At 34.3% G+C, this 16,698-nt stretch overlaps 2 protein-coding genes across 2 annotated transcripts in view; both read right to left on the reverse strand.

The window, feature by feature from the left end:
- LOC127728294 (ral guanine nucleotide dissociation stimulator-like 1) overlaps window positions 1–16,698 on the reverse strand; it is a 431,288-nt gene that overhangs the window by 27,874 nt on the left and 386,716 nt on the right. The window lies entirely within an intron of this gene.
- LOC127727690 (uncharacterized) lies at window positions 1,044–16,219 on the reverse strand. Its single transcript, XM_052234804.1, has 12 exons — window positions 16,045–16,219; window positions 14,121–14,229; window positions 12,152–12,259; window positions 11,448–11,562; window positions 9,686–9,833; window positions 9,090–9,224; window positions 8,365–8,586; window positions 7,885–7,955; window positions 7,178–7,301; window positions 3,209–3,337; window positions 2,256–2,435; window positions 1,044–1,737 (listed from the first exon to the last, which is right to left on the reverse strand). The coding sequence occupies exons 1-12, from the start codon at window positions 16,136–16,138 to the stop codon at window positions 1,505–1,507; spliced, it is 1,668 nt and encodes a 555-aa protein (XP_052090764.1). The 5' UTR covers window positions 16,139–16,219; the 3' UTR covers window positions 1,044–1,504.

Below are 16,698 nucleotides of genomic sequence, written 5' to 3' on the forward strand. Positions count from 1 at the left end.
ATAGTAGATCTTGTCTTGCTGATCATTTTTGCTTATTTAAGTTTCTATCTATCAATTCTAATTTTTTTAAGATATAAGGCAAAACCGCAAAAAATAGGTAAAAATCGTCATTAAAGGGCAACAAATCTAATAAGGAATAGACTGATGATTTCGATCATAAAATTGAGAATGGAAATGGGGAATGTGTCAAAGAGACAACAACCCGACCATAGAGCAGACAACAGCCGAAGGCCACCAATGGGTCTTCAATGCAGCGAGAAACTCCCGCACCCGGAGGCGTCCTTCAGCTGGCCCCTAAACAAATATGTATACTAGTTCAGTGATAATGGACGTCATACTAAACTCCAAATTATACACAAGAAACTAAAATTAAAAATGATACAAGACTAACAAAGGCCAGAGGCTCCTGACTTGGGACAGGCGCAACAATGCGGCGGGGTTAAACATGTTTTTTGAGATCTCAACCCTCCCCCTATACCTCTAGCCAATGTAGAAAAAACAAACGTACAACAGTACGCACAGTAAAACTCAGTTTAAGAGAAGTCCGAGTCCGATGTCAGAATAGGAAACAAAAGAAAATAAACAAAATGACACATTTATTATTTGTAGATCTTGTCTTGCTGATCATTTTTGCAACTTAAAGTTTCTCTTTATCTATTATAATAGACAAAAATGAAAAAAAAAATAGTAGTAAATTTGTTTTTTAAGGGCAATAACTCCTATAAGAAGTCGACTGACAGTTTTGACATAAGGGACAATTAGCAGAGCTCAACATTCTGAACATTCTGCCCCTGTCAGATTTTCTCTATTTATAACGGTTTCAAAATAATAGACAAAACTTACATTTTACCCCTATGTTCTATTTTTAGCCATGTCGGCTATCTTGGTTGGCAGGCGGGGTCATCGGACACTTTTTTAAAACTAGATACCCCAAGTTTGATTAAATTTGGTCAAGTAGAGCCAAGTGAGCTAAAAATGAAATATGTAATTGATTTTCTTTAAGTTTATTATTATATACATTTATATTATCTTACAGACCGAGTTCTCTGCAAATTATCATATCAAAACTTTCTTAATGTTATTTCAGAATGCAAGTCACAGATATACATATATCGGCCATGGTCACAATTTCAGATTTCATATTTTTTTGCAAATGAAAGACCTCGGATAAAAACATAAACGAGGAATTCTGTAATAAAGCCAATATTGTTTGTCTGACAACATTCTGTTCAACCGCTAATTAAATATCGAGCCTCAGACCAAATGTTAAAAATTTAAAGTGAAAATGGTAATATAAAATAAAACAGTTCAGTCTTTTTTTTCCTGATTACAGCGTGTCTACCATCCAATCATAAAACTTCACACTTCCCAAGTTTTTCTCCACATTTTATCGTAGACTTGTCACTGGTCCTTCACCTACATGTATAACCTGTATAAGACTATTCCTATGCCGTCAGCGAGACTTCATATTTACATTAAATTCACGTACAATGGCTACAAAATATTAATCGTAATCTTTATTTTTCAAACCAAACTGAAAATCTGATTCTTTATCATTTTCCCGTTGCCATTTCATCCATTCTTCTATATAGGTGACAGCTTCATCTACATCGGTGATATACTCGACTCCAGTTTTGTTCTTCGAGGGGAGCATGACATTGCCATTTTTGTTTATTCTTGCCTGAACAACAACTCGAAGACATGCTCTGATGTCAGTAGACGATTTTGTGTTCTCGTCTGAAATTTAATTTAATTCTTTAGTGTGTAAGTCATGGTTACAGTATACATATTTATTTGAAAATTAGTGTATCAAGTTAAGTTACTTGCTAAAAAGGATTCTCAATTTCAAATGAAAATGCACATTTTGAAAAGAAAAAAAAGAAAACATTTTGAGTTTGAATAACAAGACGAATAAAATATACTGCCTATGCTGTATCTGGGGCGTTTAAGGCTCTCCTTTTTATTCAATATGTCAATATTCACACTTGAGAGAAACAAAAGAACCCAACTGCATTTAACCTTTATTTTTTTAAACCCACAATGAAACCATTTAATTTAAATAAATTATTTCTTTACCTTTAATAAAAGTCTATTTTACAAGATGATTTTAGTTCAGTGTCTTTTGACCCAGCTAAAACATATTTAAGAATGGATGACATATTCTTCCTGTTAAGATATGCACATTTTCAATCGATGATATCACAGAGATAATGGGTCATCTAACGAAAAAAATATCAACAAATAAAACGGTTTACCCAAAAGGGACCATGCTTCAGTTCCCTGTATTATTGGTCTGATCCATCTGGACTTCCGGACATGCGACAGATTAGCAGCTGGAGGTGGATACAATGTCCATAATATTTCCATACTTTCTATCTTTGTTAGAGGACGACATTTCCCATTGTCCCAACAGCTTATTTTACTCGTTGTTTTCTCTAACAGAAGAACAAGTACATAGATAAATTATAGCTAATCAGCTTTATCTAAGTTGTTTATGCATGTATACTTTAACATTCGTTCTTCTATATATAATCAAATTAAAAGATAAACGATAACAGGGACTTACTTACATTCTTCTTTAACAATGTAAGGGTAGTTATAACATAGGTGAAAATAGATGATTTACGGTAAAACAGTAAAAGAAAAGGTGGGAAATGTACCAGACACCGACAAGTTGAAAATAAGCTTCCCATCAAACCCAAAATCCAAAAGTTTCAATTTTTGCTGGTGTTGTTATTTTGGAGAAAAGTGAACATGTTTATAAACAATTCTATACTTATTCACGAGTTTTATTTGGTGACGTTACCTCAAATAATCATTTAGATGACATAGAAAAATTAGGTCCAAGATTGCTCTGACGTCTGACGGCCTTTTTTTATTTGCAAGGGCCATGGGTCTGACAGCAATCTTGGTAAGAGTCTTACTAACTGAGACTGGCGAGTTTCCGCTGAGTTGTATGCATTTAATCTAAAGGAAAATCTTAGTCAAACTGTCACATCAAATTCGATATTGCGCATTTAATTTAATATGCAGTATTTCAATGAACTGTTATTCCTAAATATTGGTATACCACATTAATAGTTCTCAATTGAAAATTGCATAGAAATCTAAAACATCCTGCAGTTGCTTAACTGAGTGAGTTAATCAACACAATCTGAAAAGTTACGCGCCTGTAAAGTATATGAAGCTTTCTAATATATGTGTTTACCTGGATGAGTTACTTTAGCAATAACTTGAGTAAGATCTAAAAGGTCGTTATAGCTGTCCACTGTGTACATAGTTTTATCAGTCGAGGCAATAGTCAACAGTTCTATCTTATCCACACTTTCACCAACGCCTGCAAAATTAGTAATTATAGTAATTGAAATGTATCAATTGATTTAGAAGCAAGCAATACTTTCTGAATTTTATAAAAAAATAATTATATTTCCTGTAATATATAAAATAATTTTGACGACATTTTAATATCGTCAATTTATCCTTAAAACACAACATTACGAAGTCTGAATATCAAAAGAACTTATTAAAAGAGAAGATACCAACAAGAAACGAAATTTAAAATTCAAACATAACATTTTTAAAGTGTTGTGTAAGTACTATTATATCATTTCTTGTACAGTTTAAGACCAGAGTGTGTCTTCAATACAAAACATAGGTTTGAGTTGTATGCTCCTGATTGTTGTGAGTTAATTAATGTTTTGTATCTGTTATTTATCCTCAGACCTGTGATTGTCTGTTTGTTTGTAATTGTCGGGTGTTATATGATAGAAATTGTATGTTTTTTACGAAGTAGCAAAATGGAGTTGGTAATGTTATATAAGTTAAATGCTTTCCATTTGTCATCTTTCCATTTTTCAGTGATAACGTTTACACTGACTCATGGTAAGCGGTTATCATGGCAGATCATCTCGATTGATACGCAAGTTCATGTTTACATTATATGGACTTTATCAACAAATGTATCCTCCAAATGCAGGCGTCACACTGTCCCGAAATTGACACCAGATGGCCATACGAATATGGAATTTTGAATTTCGTGCGAAGATGGTCCCGAACTTGTTCAACAGCCAATCATTAGCCGAAGCAAGTACAATGCCTACATAAGGTATCACGATGGCACCCGAACCACACACGAAGGCAACACAAATATGTGATTGTTTTTATTACGATGTTTAAACGCAAGAAACTCGAAGGCAACACGTTGACTGAACGATGTCGTTTTGAGAGTACGATGCGTTCGAACTTGGTCACGAAGGCGTCACGAGACCTCCCGATGGTATATAACCTTCTGCCGGCCGTGTAATTTAATTACCTATTTTTTGGTCATTTATCCTTACTTCACAAGTTCAATAAAAATTTATTACTCCATACATATTTTCCTTTAAGTTACAATGCAATATGTGAAAATAATTTGCTCATCATCACTGTGACAGTGTTAGTGTCTATGTATTGATTTTTGACAGTGTTAGTGTCTATGTATTGATTTTACTGTCACTGCATTGTGGGAATAATTACTGGATCATCCTGTCTTGCCATGGCACCGAACAAGCCTTTAAGGTAAAGTAGTGACCGGGTATATTCTAATTTGCATCCCATCCTGGCTTCCAGTGTCCCTTGCCCTCTCGTGTTCAACATCCAAAAGTACTTTGTTATTTCTCCATGCCCCTGTGATGACATTCTGGTTCTGGTCCTCCAAGTCCATCAGGTTTGTGTCGGTGGCTGGATATCTCAGTCTGATGAGATTGTGATGGATCACACAAGTTGTGATGATTTTTTTGTATGTCTCTGGCTTCTGGTTCATGGTCCTCAGCAAAACTCGAAACTTGTGTGCCAGAATACCAAAGGCATTCTCCACTACACGCCTGGCTCTGGATAGTCTATAGCTATATATTTTTTCATTGTGCTTCTTTTTTTTAATGGAAAACGGGTTCATCAGGCGCTTGTTGATCCCAAAAGCATTCTTCCCTACTATGTAGTGTGGGGGAGGAACGTCTTCACCAGGTAGAGACTTCTCTTCGGGGAGAATGGATACGTTGTTCGGACTTTCCAGGCCTTCTTTCAGTTTTACCCATTGCAGATACTGTCATCGTTACTGGAACCATCAGAGCCGACATTAATCCAGAGAAACTTGTAGTCTGCGTCGACCAGGGCCATGCGAACAATGGAGAAGAAGCCCTTTTAGTTTTTGTACACAGAGCCAATATTCAAAGGACAGGTGACCGAAACAGCAAACTCGGCTTTGATGGCATCGCCGACATCATTGATGATAAAGGATATGGTGTTTGGAGCAACTCTGAAGTTGAAGGACAGGTTTGGATAATTGTAACCGCAGGCCAGGTGTGTGGTAGATTGTTGGACAGCTTGAGACGAGGAGAGAGAGACTGTCTGTACCATGTGTTCTTCTCTATTCTGCCTTTACCCTTCGCAGGACGTCATCGAAGACACCCCTGGGAAGTATTGTGTAGTTGTAGAAGGCTTTCTCATCTTCTGTCTTCAGCTCCTTTAGTAGAGAGCGTTCATAGCGTTCTCTTCTTTTGTCAGACAGCCATTTTCTGACCCACATAAAACTCGGTTTCCTCCTTCGCCTCAGGTTGTCCCTGCACTGGAAAATTAAATTGATATTGTCGAATATTAGAAAAGCACATAGCAAGATGTGACAAAGATATGCTGCCTTTTTTTCCTGTTTGTCTCATCATCAAAGTATGCCATTCTGCAGGCACTGAATTGTGAATAATTGCGATTGAAGCTCTCGGAGTTACACACGCCTCTGTTCTGTAGAGTTGCTCAGGACTGTCTGAGAAAGATGCTGTGAGGCTGGCCTTTTATATGTCCATGTTGTCATGAAACATGTAAAACGCTTGAGCTACTCAAATTCGGCTGTCTTTGCGGACACCGTGGTCCCATCTTGATGTCATCGTACTATAATACGATGGCTACACGACGGCATTGCGATGGCTTCACGTAGTCGTGTGACCTTCCTTAAACAATCGGACAGCTTCTTGTTTCCTTCGTACTGTCTTCGTGAGGTGAAAATGCCCGACGGCACCGATAATCACACGACGTAAAGACGAAGATGACACGATTTTACAGGATGCCCTAACGATGGTCTTACGGAGAGCAAAATGGACATACGAGTTCAACACGAAAATGAACCTTCGCAAGGTCTTTCGGAAATATTTTGGCATGCCAAAGGTTTTGCCACAGCTCACGAACTTGCTGCTAGAGCCTGAAACCTCAATCGGCGGTCATACGATGGCTTAAGATGCCCTCACGAATAGCCCGATGTTTTTACGATCACATCCGAATTTGAACATTTCCTTTACCGTGTGTCCATCTGGTGTCAAGTTCGGGACGCCTGAATAACGGAAAAACTGCTCCACCAAAGTCACGAAGAGTAATCTGCCTGAAATCGACTTAGCTCACAAAAGACATTTGTTTAACAATCTTAGATCTTTAGCTACTAGAAAATTCATCTAATCTGTACATTAACCGACTGTGTCCTTTCCCTTTTGTGACATTTTGACTGAGTGATGATTCGCATGACATGTGATGCATGCATACCGACGCACACCCTGTCGACGCACCCGGTCTGGCTTCGTTTGGAGTTAATGCGTTTTTCTTAGTTTTTTTGTTATTTTTCTCGATTTTGATTATTCTTAATTGATTTACGAGATTTGAAAAGTAGTAAACTACTGTTGTCTGTTAACAGCGATATTCAAAATCTCAAAATGCAGCTCTAGGAGTTAGGGCTATGAGCTAGCGCTAGGACTTTTCGTGATCTTACTGTTTTACATGTATGTAAGGGCATTCAGTGATCATCATTGAATGTCTTCAAACAACAAAGATTGGACATAAAAGTGCTCTTTCTTAGATATATTGATTATTTCTTAGTATTTCATCATGGTTTATTTTTATTTCATGTTCGCCTAGCTCACATCCTTTCCTCTCTAATAGAAATCGGATAGGCCAAAGACATCGACTCAATAAATGTGTTGTTTTACATTTTGAAGCAGTTGTGAATCGGAGCTTGACAAGTATCCTGGCTCATACCACACCTTCATTTTTTAATTAAGTTTATTTCCTACTCAAAGTTTGTTTTTCATTTTTTTGCTCCCAACATGTGCAATGTTATTTCTGTACTGCTCTCTGTCAGAGAGATTTTTTATTCACTACAAACCTATTGCATAAACTTCTATGCCATCAGCATTAGCTCGTTTTGCTTCCAACTCCGTACAGCCTGGCTCAGACGATTTTCCATCGGTTATAACAATACCTATCTTCTTGATACCTGGTCTAGCATTCTACATAATAAATTATTCAAACTGTATTAGCTCTGTGAACTATGTCAGTCTGGTCACACATGTTTTGGTTCTTTAATTGCAATTCTAAAGCAATTCATTTTAAAAATGAGGAGAAGGTACCAAAAGGCAATATAAAACCAAAAGTCTAAAAGATTCTCATTATGTTGTTTCTTAGGAATTTTTGTTGTTGATCTCATTAATACAAGGTAACCATTGAGAAATCCAGGAGAGAAATATTGCATTTATAACATGTTATAAAACCATTTTAAAAAAGATAGCTCTAACATTTATGTTTTTGGCGTGTGAAAATATTATAATTTAAAACTACAAAAACTGCCAAAATTGCTTAGTATTTTGTCGATATAATTATCATAAAGATAAGTTGAATTCAACATCATGGATGTGGTAAATTTGAATAAGAGACCTCTAAAATTGATTGATCAAGGAGTAAAAAAAACCGTTCCTAAACAGAAAAAATAACATTGTAATTTCTCGGTATGTAACTTCATTTTATGTATCTCGTATTATTATATCTTTATACACAATAGCGTCATATTTATTGAAATAGATATACTCCATTTACCGAAAGCATATTTGTCATTTCTTTAATAGCCAGGTGGGTTCGTGTTAGTCCATGTTTCAATCGAATTGCATCTGAAATAAGTAGAAAACATATGATATTCCTTTGTCAAAACAGTGGAGTTTTTAAGCACTTGCATTCAAATAAATTTGAAAATTAAAATTAAGCATGCTTCACAATTTATCCAAACCAACTGCTGCTTAAATGGGTAGGTGAAGGAATTAAAAACAGACAGAAGAACATATATTTACCTTTAATTCTATAAATTTACATGTAGTTCCTTTCAATGTTTCAATATCATCAATTCTTAGAAGAATTTGGTGATTTTGTTTTTGTCCCTTTTGTTTTTATAGTCCTTTTAAACATTGATGGCTTATTGTCTCAAACTTGAACTGAATTCGATACCACACGATTACTTAACAATTGGAAAATAAAAATATGTGAAGTTCAACTACAGTAAAAAATTTATGAAATGAAAAATACCTATTGCATTTAGAATGTCATGTCGGGTTCTATGCGTTGATATACTGAAAGACTGGAATATATCTTCATTAAAAGGAAGAACACCAATTCTAACTCGGTCTGGAGTTATATCATACATACAAACTAAATCCTTTACAAACTGTATCAGGCGACGGAACCCAAGTGGTCCAATACTAGTTGAACAATCTAGTACAAGAACCACCTCAGCAGTGTTTCCAGAACCTAAAATGTATTCAATTTTAATAAATATAGAACATGTATAAAAAAGATAAAAATAGGAAATCACGTATACATTCCCTTGTATTAAACATATCCAAAACAACAAAAAACTAAAAGAACGACACGGAACATACATATAAAATAAACTACAGGATAGTACTTTGATAGTAGAGGGAGTATGGTTCACAAATAATTTCTAACACTGAGGGTGGTCAAGGTACAGTAAACAGGCTATGCCACAGATTTTGAAAAAAAATTGCATACAGCTTTGGCTTGTTGATAGAACTTTGAAAACTGAGAAAAAAAATTATGCATTTATTCTTTTTTTTTGGGGGGGGGGGGGGGGGTTACCGATTGAATTCTTTCAAACTAGGTGAACAGTTGTCTAGAAATCACATAAAATCGGCAAGAACTTTAAACAATTTCGAATTTATAAATACGTGTATATTAAAAGAAAAAAATGCTGTCTAGAGGTCTACCTCACAGCTACTTTCTGTATAACTTACCTCTGTATATTTTGTTGAATGCAGTTGATATATCCTTATCTGTCGGATGAAGATCACAGTTTTTCAAAAACAGCGACAAGTCCTCTTTGAATAATTTTCCTTTTTCTGAAGTCTTGTCAAATTCTCTTTCATATTCTATACATTAATAAAATAAGAGTAAATCAAACATAGAATTGTATTGAATTAAAACTGAGTTCAAGTGGTTTTGTTTCTAATTAGTAATATCAGTTATTTCTCACTGAACGACTTTACAAGAAGAAGACGAAGATGTCGTTGACAGTTTTGTTGTTGGTACAAAATTTAAAGATAATATTGGATAGATAAGAGTGTTTGTCTAATAGAAATTTAAGTCGTGAAAATGTTTAACTAATAAAGTTCTTGGTAAGCTGAGTATCTATTAAAACTTCAATGTTTATGCATTTATAAAGTATTAAAAACTGAAGTAATCTCTCCTATTTAGTTGCATGGGACAGACCTAAATTGACAACTTATTCAAGGTTTTGCATTTTCTAGAATACTCAAAATTAGTTTAGTTGAGGTAAGGTTAAATTGTATCATTATTGCCATGTATTTTTAAGTACAAGATATACACATACTATACTTTGTATCCATGAACTCGTCAATCTCTCTCAGTACAATTGGACAAGAATGATTCATTAATCCATAACGTGATTGTATTCTTGCTACCAGTTCTTTGTACTCTTTGATAAAATTCTTCCAGGATTTTCCATGGTCAAGAACAACCTGTTGAGATATTGAGAAATAGGGATAACATTATCTTACAGAGTGTTTTTTTTTAATTCTAAATCTGTGTGTGTTTTCCCCCGAATGTGACCTACCGAATAAGACTTATACCGGGTTTGTACTAACATGAGCAACACGACGGGTGCCACACGTGGAGCAGGATCTGCAGTGCTTACCCTTCCGGAGCACCTGAGATCACCTCCAGTTTTTTGTGGGGTTCGTGTTGTTCAGTCTTTAGTTTTCTATGTTGTGTTTTGTGTATTGTTGGTTTTTGTTGGTCTTTTTCTGTTTTAGCCATGGCGTTGTCAGTTTATTTTCGACTTATAAGTTTGAATGTCCCTTTGGTATCTTTCGCCTCTCTTTTTTAGTCCACTCAAAAGTTTCGAAATATTTAAATATATTCTGACAAAGAGTCAAGAAGCTCAAGCTGTATCAAAAGATGTGACAAAAAAATACATTTTGTCATTATGGTGTAATGGAATAAATTTTTTATAAGAATTAACTAGTAGTTTCATACAGGAAATGATCGATTTTGTGTTATATAAGCAGCAAAAATTCTACTCAATAACATTGATTTTGTTTTTAATAAATTGAATTGTTATCTTAAAATATGTATTTCAAATACCTTTCTGTTTTTGCCGACGCATACAATAATAATGTTTTTGGTTCATTTGGGGGATGAAAGGGAGACCTAAGCTTTTTGAAACATGGATGGGTTTATTTAGATGTTAAAAGATATTTTGAAGCTAGTTTATGTTTTGAACACGTATTTTCGATCGAAAATTAAATTTTTACCCAACCTTAAGTTCAAATGTATTAATCTACTTTTGCTAATCTAGATACTCCGTCTAAGTATCGGCAATGTATGGGAATATTAAAAGGAGATGTGGTATGATTGCAAAAAATCAAAGAACAAAATTATTTTTTTATGGTAGACGGACAGGTACATAAATAATGTGGCGCATTTAAACATGTCTGTAAGTGCACAAAGCTTCCACGTAACCTAGATCAGTAATGTAACAACACAAGGAACAAACTGTAAAAATCAATTAAAAGTGTTGGACTCATCAGATCGGTACTAATCACAAGAAAAACAAATTAACATCCTGTATGTGTCTGTCCTAAGTCAGGAGCCTATCTGTTGTCGTTTGTTGCTGTTTATCACATTTGTTTTCCGTTTATTGTTTTGTACATAAATCAGGCCGTTGGTTTTCTCGTTAGAATTGTTTTTCATTTTGGCATTTAGGGGCCTTTTATAGCTTGCTATGTAGTATGGGTTTTACTCATTGTTGAAAGCGTACAGTGATATATAGTTGCTAACCTTCTACGTCATTAGGTGGAAATTTGTCTCATTGACAACCATACCATATCTTCTTATTTTTATATTAACAATAAGTAAAAGACACAAAGCCCCGATTTAAGAATACTCGCAGTTAATAAAATCTAGTTCAAAATACAATTTCAACTAACAAATAAACCTTTCCCCTTTGCCTTGTTGAAAGTGTGTATTGTCGACATATGCATGTATTACCGTGATATATAATTAAACTATCTGTAGGTATAATATACCTTCCAACCGGTGTTTTTCTCGTACAGGTAAAAAATTCTAAGTACCTTTCGTTTTAATTTATCCAAATGTGCTCTAACTCTGTATCCTCGGAACCGTGTTTGAATCTTAATGGCAGCCTTCCGTCTTTCCTGTTTGTTTAGGCGATATGCATTACAATGCCTGAAATTACATTTAGATGCTCTAACACAAGTCAGTGTATGCATGATGACAACGTACAGTGTCGGAAAGTAAAATTCAAATGATTTTTTTAAAGTGAATATGTGAAAAATTACGTAAATGACTGCAATTATGCCTTAAAATACTTATATCAACTAAATGTTTAGTTAACATACAAAGAAGTTTGCAAAATTAGAGGTTTTTTTTTCATGTTATGATGAAAAGTACAAAATTAAACTTACGCGAATAATTCTGCATTAGGCTTGTCTGTAATACTCTGGCCCATTCGTGGAGTAAATCTTGTTGAATCTGGTTTCGAAGGCTTTGTAATAATAGAAAGGTATCCGCCTTCAGATCTGGTTGTGTACTGACCAACCTTTATTCCCCTTGGTGTCATAGACGAAGACTTATATGTAGGCATTACAGGCGTTGACCTAAAACAATATCTTGTATCAAAAAAAGGTTTGCTGTCATTGACCGTTTCGCAAAAATATTAAACAGATCCCCCTCTCTCTCTCTCTCTCTTTTATTTCTTCTTGTTTCCTAGGTTTAACATGTTGTTGTGACAATATTAAAGTATAACTAATCCTACCTGCCTGAACGTTGATTATCACGTAACCAAACTTTGTAATCTTCCTCCCACAGCCAAGTCACGGGTTCTTCAGGTTTCTCAAGTGGGCTTCTCGGTTTTTTGTCGTATCTATAGATTAAATATTGAAGCAAAAAAGGAAAAAAATATTAGTAATAAGATATGTCTTACATCTTATGTAAAAATATTGTGTTTATTCGGTCAGCTTGATTAACAAAATTTAATGATTCTGTTCATAGATATAAGAAGATGTGGTATGAGTGCCAATGAGACAACTCTCCACCCAAGTCAAAATTTATAAAAGTAAACCATTATAGTTCACAGTACGGTCTTCAACACGGAGCCTAGTCTCACACCGAACAGTAAGCTATAAAGGGCCCCAAAAAATTACTAGTGTAAAACCATTCAAACGGGAAAACCAACGGTCTAATCTATATAAAAAACGAGAAACGAGAAACACTTATGAACCACATCAACAAACGACAACTACTGAACATCAGATTCCTGACTTAGGACAGGTGCAAACAAATGCATACATACTAAACTATGACCTGCCTCCCCTTTTCCAAAGCTTCCATTTTGAAAAAAAACTGTCTTTTATATTGACAAACAAAGCGTCGATTATTCAGTAACGAAATATTGACATATACTTTAATTTTGAGCGGACTTCGTAAGTATGATTAACTTGTGTCCTATCCATTTTACTTTGAGTAAATAAAATATGTTTAAACTAAAATGATCGAAAATTTCTAAATTCTCAAAACTGGAAAACAGCTTGTCTCGATAAATCCAATGACAGTGTGTATGAAGTTGTAAAGATGCAATTAAGCAAACCTTGAGATGTAATGCTTCAAACTGTCTAACTTTTTTAAAAAGTCTTTGCTACATGATGTTTTATTACTGTTGTTCTTATTGGCTTTGAACTAACTTCCAGTAACTGAGAGTACTCTCAGATTTGTACTTTAAATTTTGTCTCTAGTGTTTTTTTAGTTGTTTTACTTTTTCCTTTGTATCGATCTGATGAGTTAAGCCAAGCCCTTTTCAAATTATTTTTATAGTTTGTTCTTATGTTGTGCTGTTACACCATTGTCCCAGGTTAGGGGAACGTTGCTCGCTCACAAACATGTATAACCTTGCCAAATTGTATATGTGCCTGTCCCAATCAGGAGCCTGTAATTCAGTGGTTGTCGTTGGTTGCTGTCTTTCATATTTGTTTTCGTTTATTGTTTTATACATAAATCAGGTCGTTGGTTTTCGCGTTTTAATTGTTTTACATTTGGTCATGTCAGGGCCTTTTATAGTTTACTATACGTTATGGATTTGCTAATTTTTGACGGCCTCACGATAACCTTATGGTTGCCTACATCTACATCATATGGTCTCTTGTTGATAGTTGTCTCATTGGCAATCATACCAATCATACAAAAACGTGGCTTTATTTTTATTCGCAGCTTTCAGCAACAACAAAAAATAGATGCGAAAAATAATGGTTTATTTGTTCTTTGTTATTGAAGTTGAAGTTGAAACTCACATTTTTAACTGCAACTTTGAGTTGGTGCGTAGAATTTTTTTTCTATTTGACTAATTGTAAGCACATGGTGTTTTTTTTTTATTATTAAACCGAGCTGTTTTGAACCATATACTAAAACTTGTTATGCTACGTTTAGGAAGAGTAGTAACTTTGAATACTCTAAATGATATATTTGAAATCTGTGTCATTTTGGTAATCTGTATATATTGGCTTAATAGAAAAGAAAGGATATTGGGTATCTATCCATGACACAAAATCAGTACACACACAGCAAAAAAAAACCCACAAAAATCAAAGGAACAGCACTTTTATTGCTGTTCTTCATCTGACCCATTTGTAACTTGCATAATATCCCGTTTGATGAATAGGATACGTGTTCAACTGATAAACTATTGAATTGCAAAAAAATAAAAAATAATTAGATAATTAGTTGTTACTTACTTTATTTGGTAAATATTTCCATAACGAGAATTAGTGACAAATTTTCTGGAGTGAAGCTTTAGTTCTTCTAAGTCTACATCTGCTGGCAAGCAATTTTCATAGTATGTTTCTAAAAAATAATTGACAAAGTCAGACTCAGTCAACGTTGTTAACTGTAATACTTTACGGTATATGTAACATACAATAAAGATCAGTAAAGGCAATATTGAAATTCAATCTTCTAAATTACAACCATTCTGAAAATATTATTCTTAAAAGTGAAAAAAATATTAAATCTTTACTTGTGAAAAAGCAATAATCATATTAAAGATAGAATACATTTACTAGTAAATGTTTATTTCACTTTCCTTTGAAATTGATGATTTGAGCAAATATCGATCTTTACCGTTAATTTAAGATAAAAGATACACGTGAGCATAACAACATCCCCATACTTCTTATTAATAAGCCAGTGTGTGAAAACAGGCGAAATTTTGAACAAATAATTCTTCCAATTAACGAAAGCTATGATAAATTTTGTTACAGTGACAAGAACGACAATTTGCTTGAATATTGACTGTTATCTGTCTAAATGATGAATTTGATGGTTGCAATTTCTTTGCTAATGAATCGCCGGCGAACTCGTTTTGCAACTACTAAATTTACAAGGGATGCTTTCTGTTGTTAAATGCAATAAATGTACTAGTATTTCCTAATTAAAACATCCAGTGGGAAATATGTCATGCATGTTCAGGACGAGAACAAATTAACAATAAATACAATAGGTAGGTTCGGTATGAAGGTCTGGGAAATTTGGACTGACACTGGAAAATGAGTAGTGGATATGGACAGAAAGTTTTGCCTTGCAACAGGCCACCAAAGGACCACTCAAAGAGTTTTTGCACTGGTTCTAAACGTGTAGAGAGCGTGGTACTCTCTTTACACTAGGCATCAGATTTAACGTTCCCATTTGACCGGGCGTGGCTGCGTACTTATATATCCCGCACAACCAAACGGACGCCCTCACTTTGACAAGGGTTTTACTGCAGGTTGGAAGAAGACCAAAGTGACCATATTTCTATTCTCCATACCAAAGACAGGAATAAATTGCCTATCAAGTAAAATAGAATCTATTCAAAAACTGTAAACTGGTATAAAATAAAGGAACATTTTTATAATTTTAGAATTTCCATAAAGGAAAAATGTTTTTGCATAATTGATGAAGACTAAATTAAATGACTTTTCACGTAATACTAGTAGAATAATAAATACGGCTGAATGATTTTGAAATAAGTTCATTTCATTCAGAATTCATCATTTAAATTTACAATTATTCAAAGTATCAGAATCCGGCTATATTAGTTTTTTTTAAATTAAAAAGTGGCGATCTGGCAATTGAAGCGAATATTTCAATTATTATAATTGTTTCTTAGTAATAAATCATGTTATTAATCAAGAAACCCAAAGATGGCAACAAAAAAGAATAGAGGAAGCAAATAGCCATAACTGTCAAATCGATATTTTGGACCATTTTGAAATTAAACAACTTTTTCAATCTGAATAAAACTGAAAATAATCATTTAGACCAACCAATTGGTGGGAGACAAAAAATAGGTGGGAGAGAAAAAAAGATTCTAAAAGTGGGAGGTGGGAGATAGGGGCGGGAAGTGGGAGAAGGGTACCCCCTGTCCACCCCCTCCTCTATATATACATAATCACGATTGATCATTTTAACTCCTATCTATTATCTTTTCTTTGATTAGGAACGATGACCACAATGAAATTAATACGATGAACAAAAAAAGAAAGTCTAAAACTAAGGAAAAACGTGGATAAGCAGCTTTGGACAAAAATGTAAGTATGTAAGTTCGTCCTTTTGGGTTTAAATAAATGTGTCATTGTAAATAGCGTGTATCTTTGATATTCATACAAATAATATCAGTACCTATGTATTTGTTTCTATTGGTATGTTTTAATGGTGCCTTTTCTGTCCATGGTTTGGGTCTGCAAGCTCTCTGTTCTCTCCTCATATCTAACATTTGTATAGGTGTATTTGGTTGTTTTTTCTTTGTACTCTTCCTGCTGACAGGTCGACTATCGATCTGGTTTTTATTTCTTGGTTCCGGAGAGTTTGACTGCAATTTAAAAAAATAGCTAAAGACAACGTCATTACTTTAAATAATTTTAATCGCGTTTTAAACGATGTCACGGGCATTCCATGCAAAATTATGCATGAAAGGTTATGGAGGACCGGTAAACGTTAATGGGACAGCAACCTAACGAAAAAACAACCAAAAAGACATACATGTATAGAGGGCAAATACTGTCTAAATAAAAAGATGTCTATATACGATATGTTTAGCTCTAAATCGCCCCTTGTTTAAAAAAAAGGTTGTGAATAGATTGAACAGAAACCATCGAGGATATATGATCATATATCGTCAACACGAAATTATCAACAAAAAGGCGACGATATGACATAAATATACCACTGTGGAAGTTCCTGACTTTCAAGAGGCGCATTAATATGTGTCGCTGTTAAAATATTTTTTTTTTAGATCTCAACCATCATCTTTTTAATCCCATCAGTAGATAAACG

This window comes from Mytilus californianus, unplaced genomic scaffold (genome assembly GCF_021869535.1).
Source record: "Mytilus californianus isolate M0D057914Y unplaced genomic scaffold, xbMytCali1.0.p SCAF_2, whole genome shotgun sequence".
Lineage (NCBI taxonomy): Eukaryota > Metazoa > Mollusca > Bivalvia > Mytilida > Mytilidae > Mytilus > Mytilus californianus.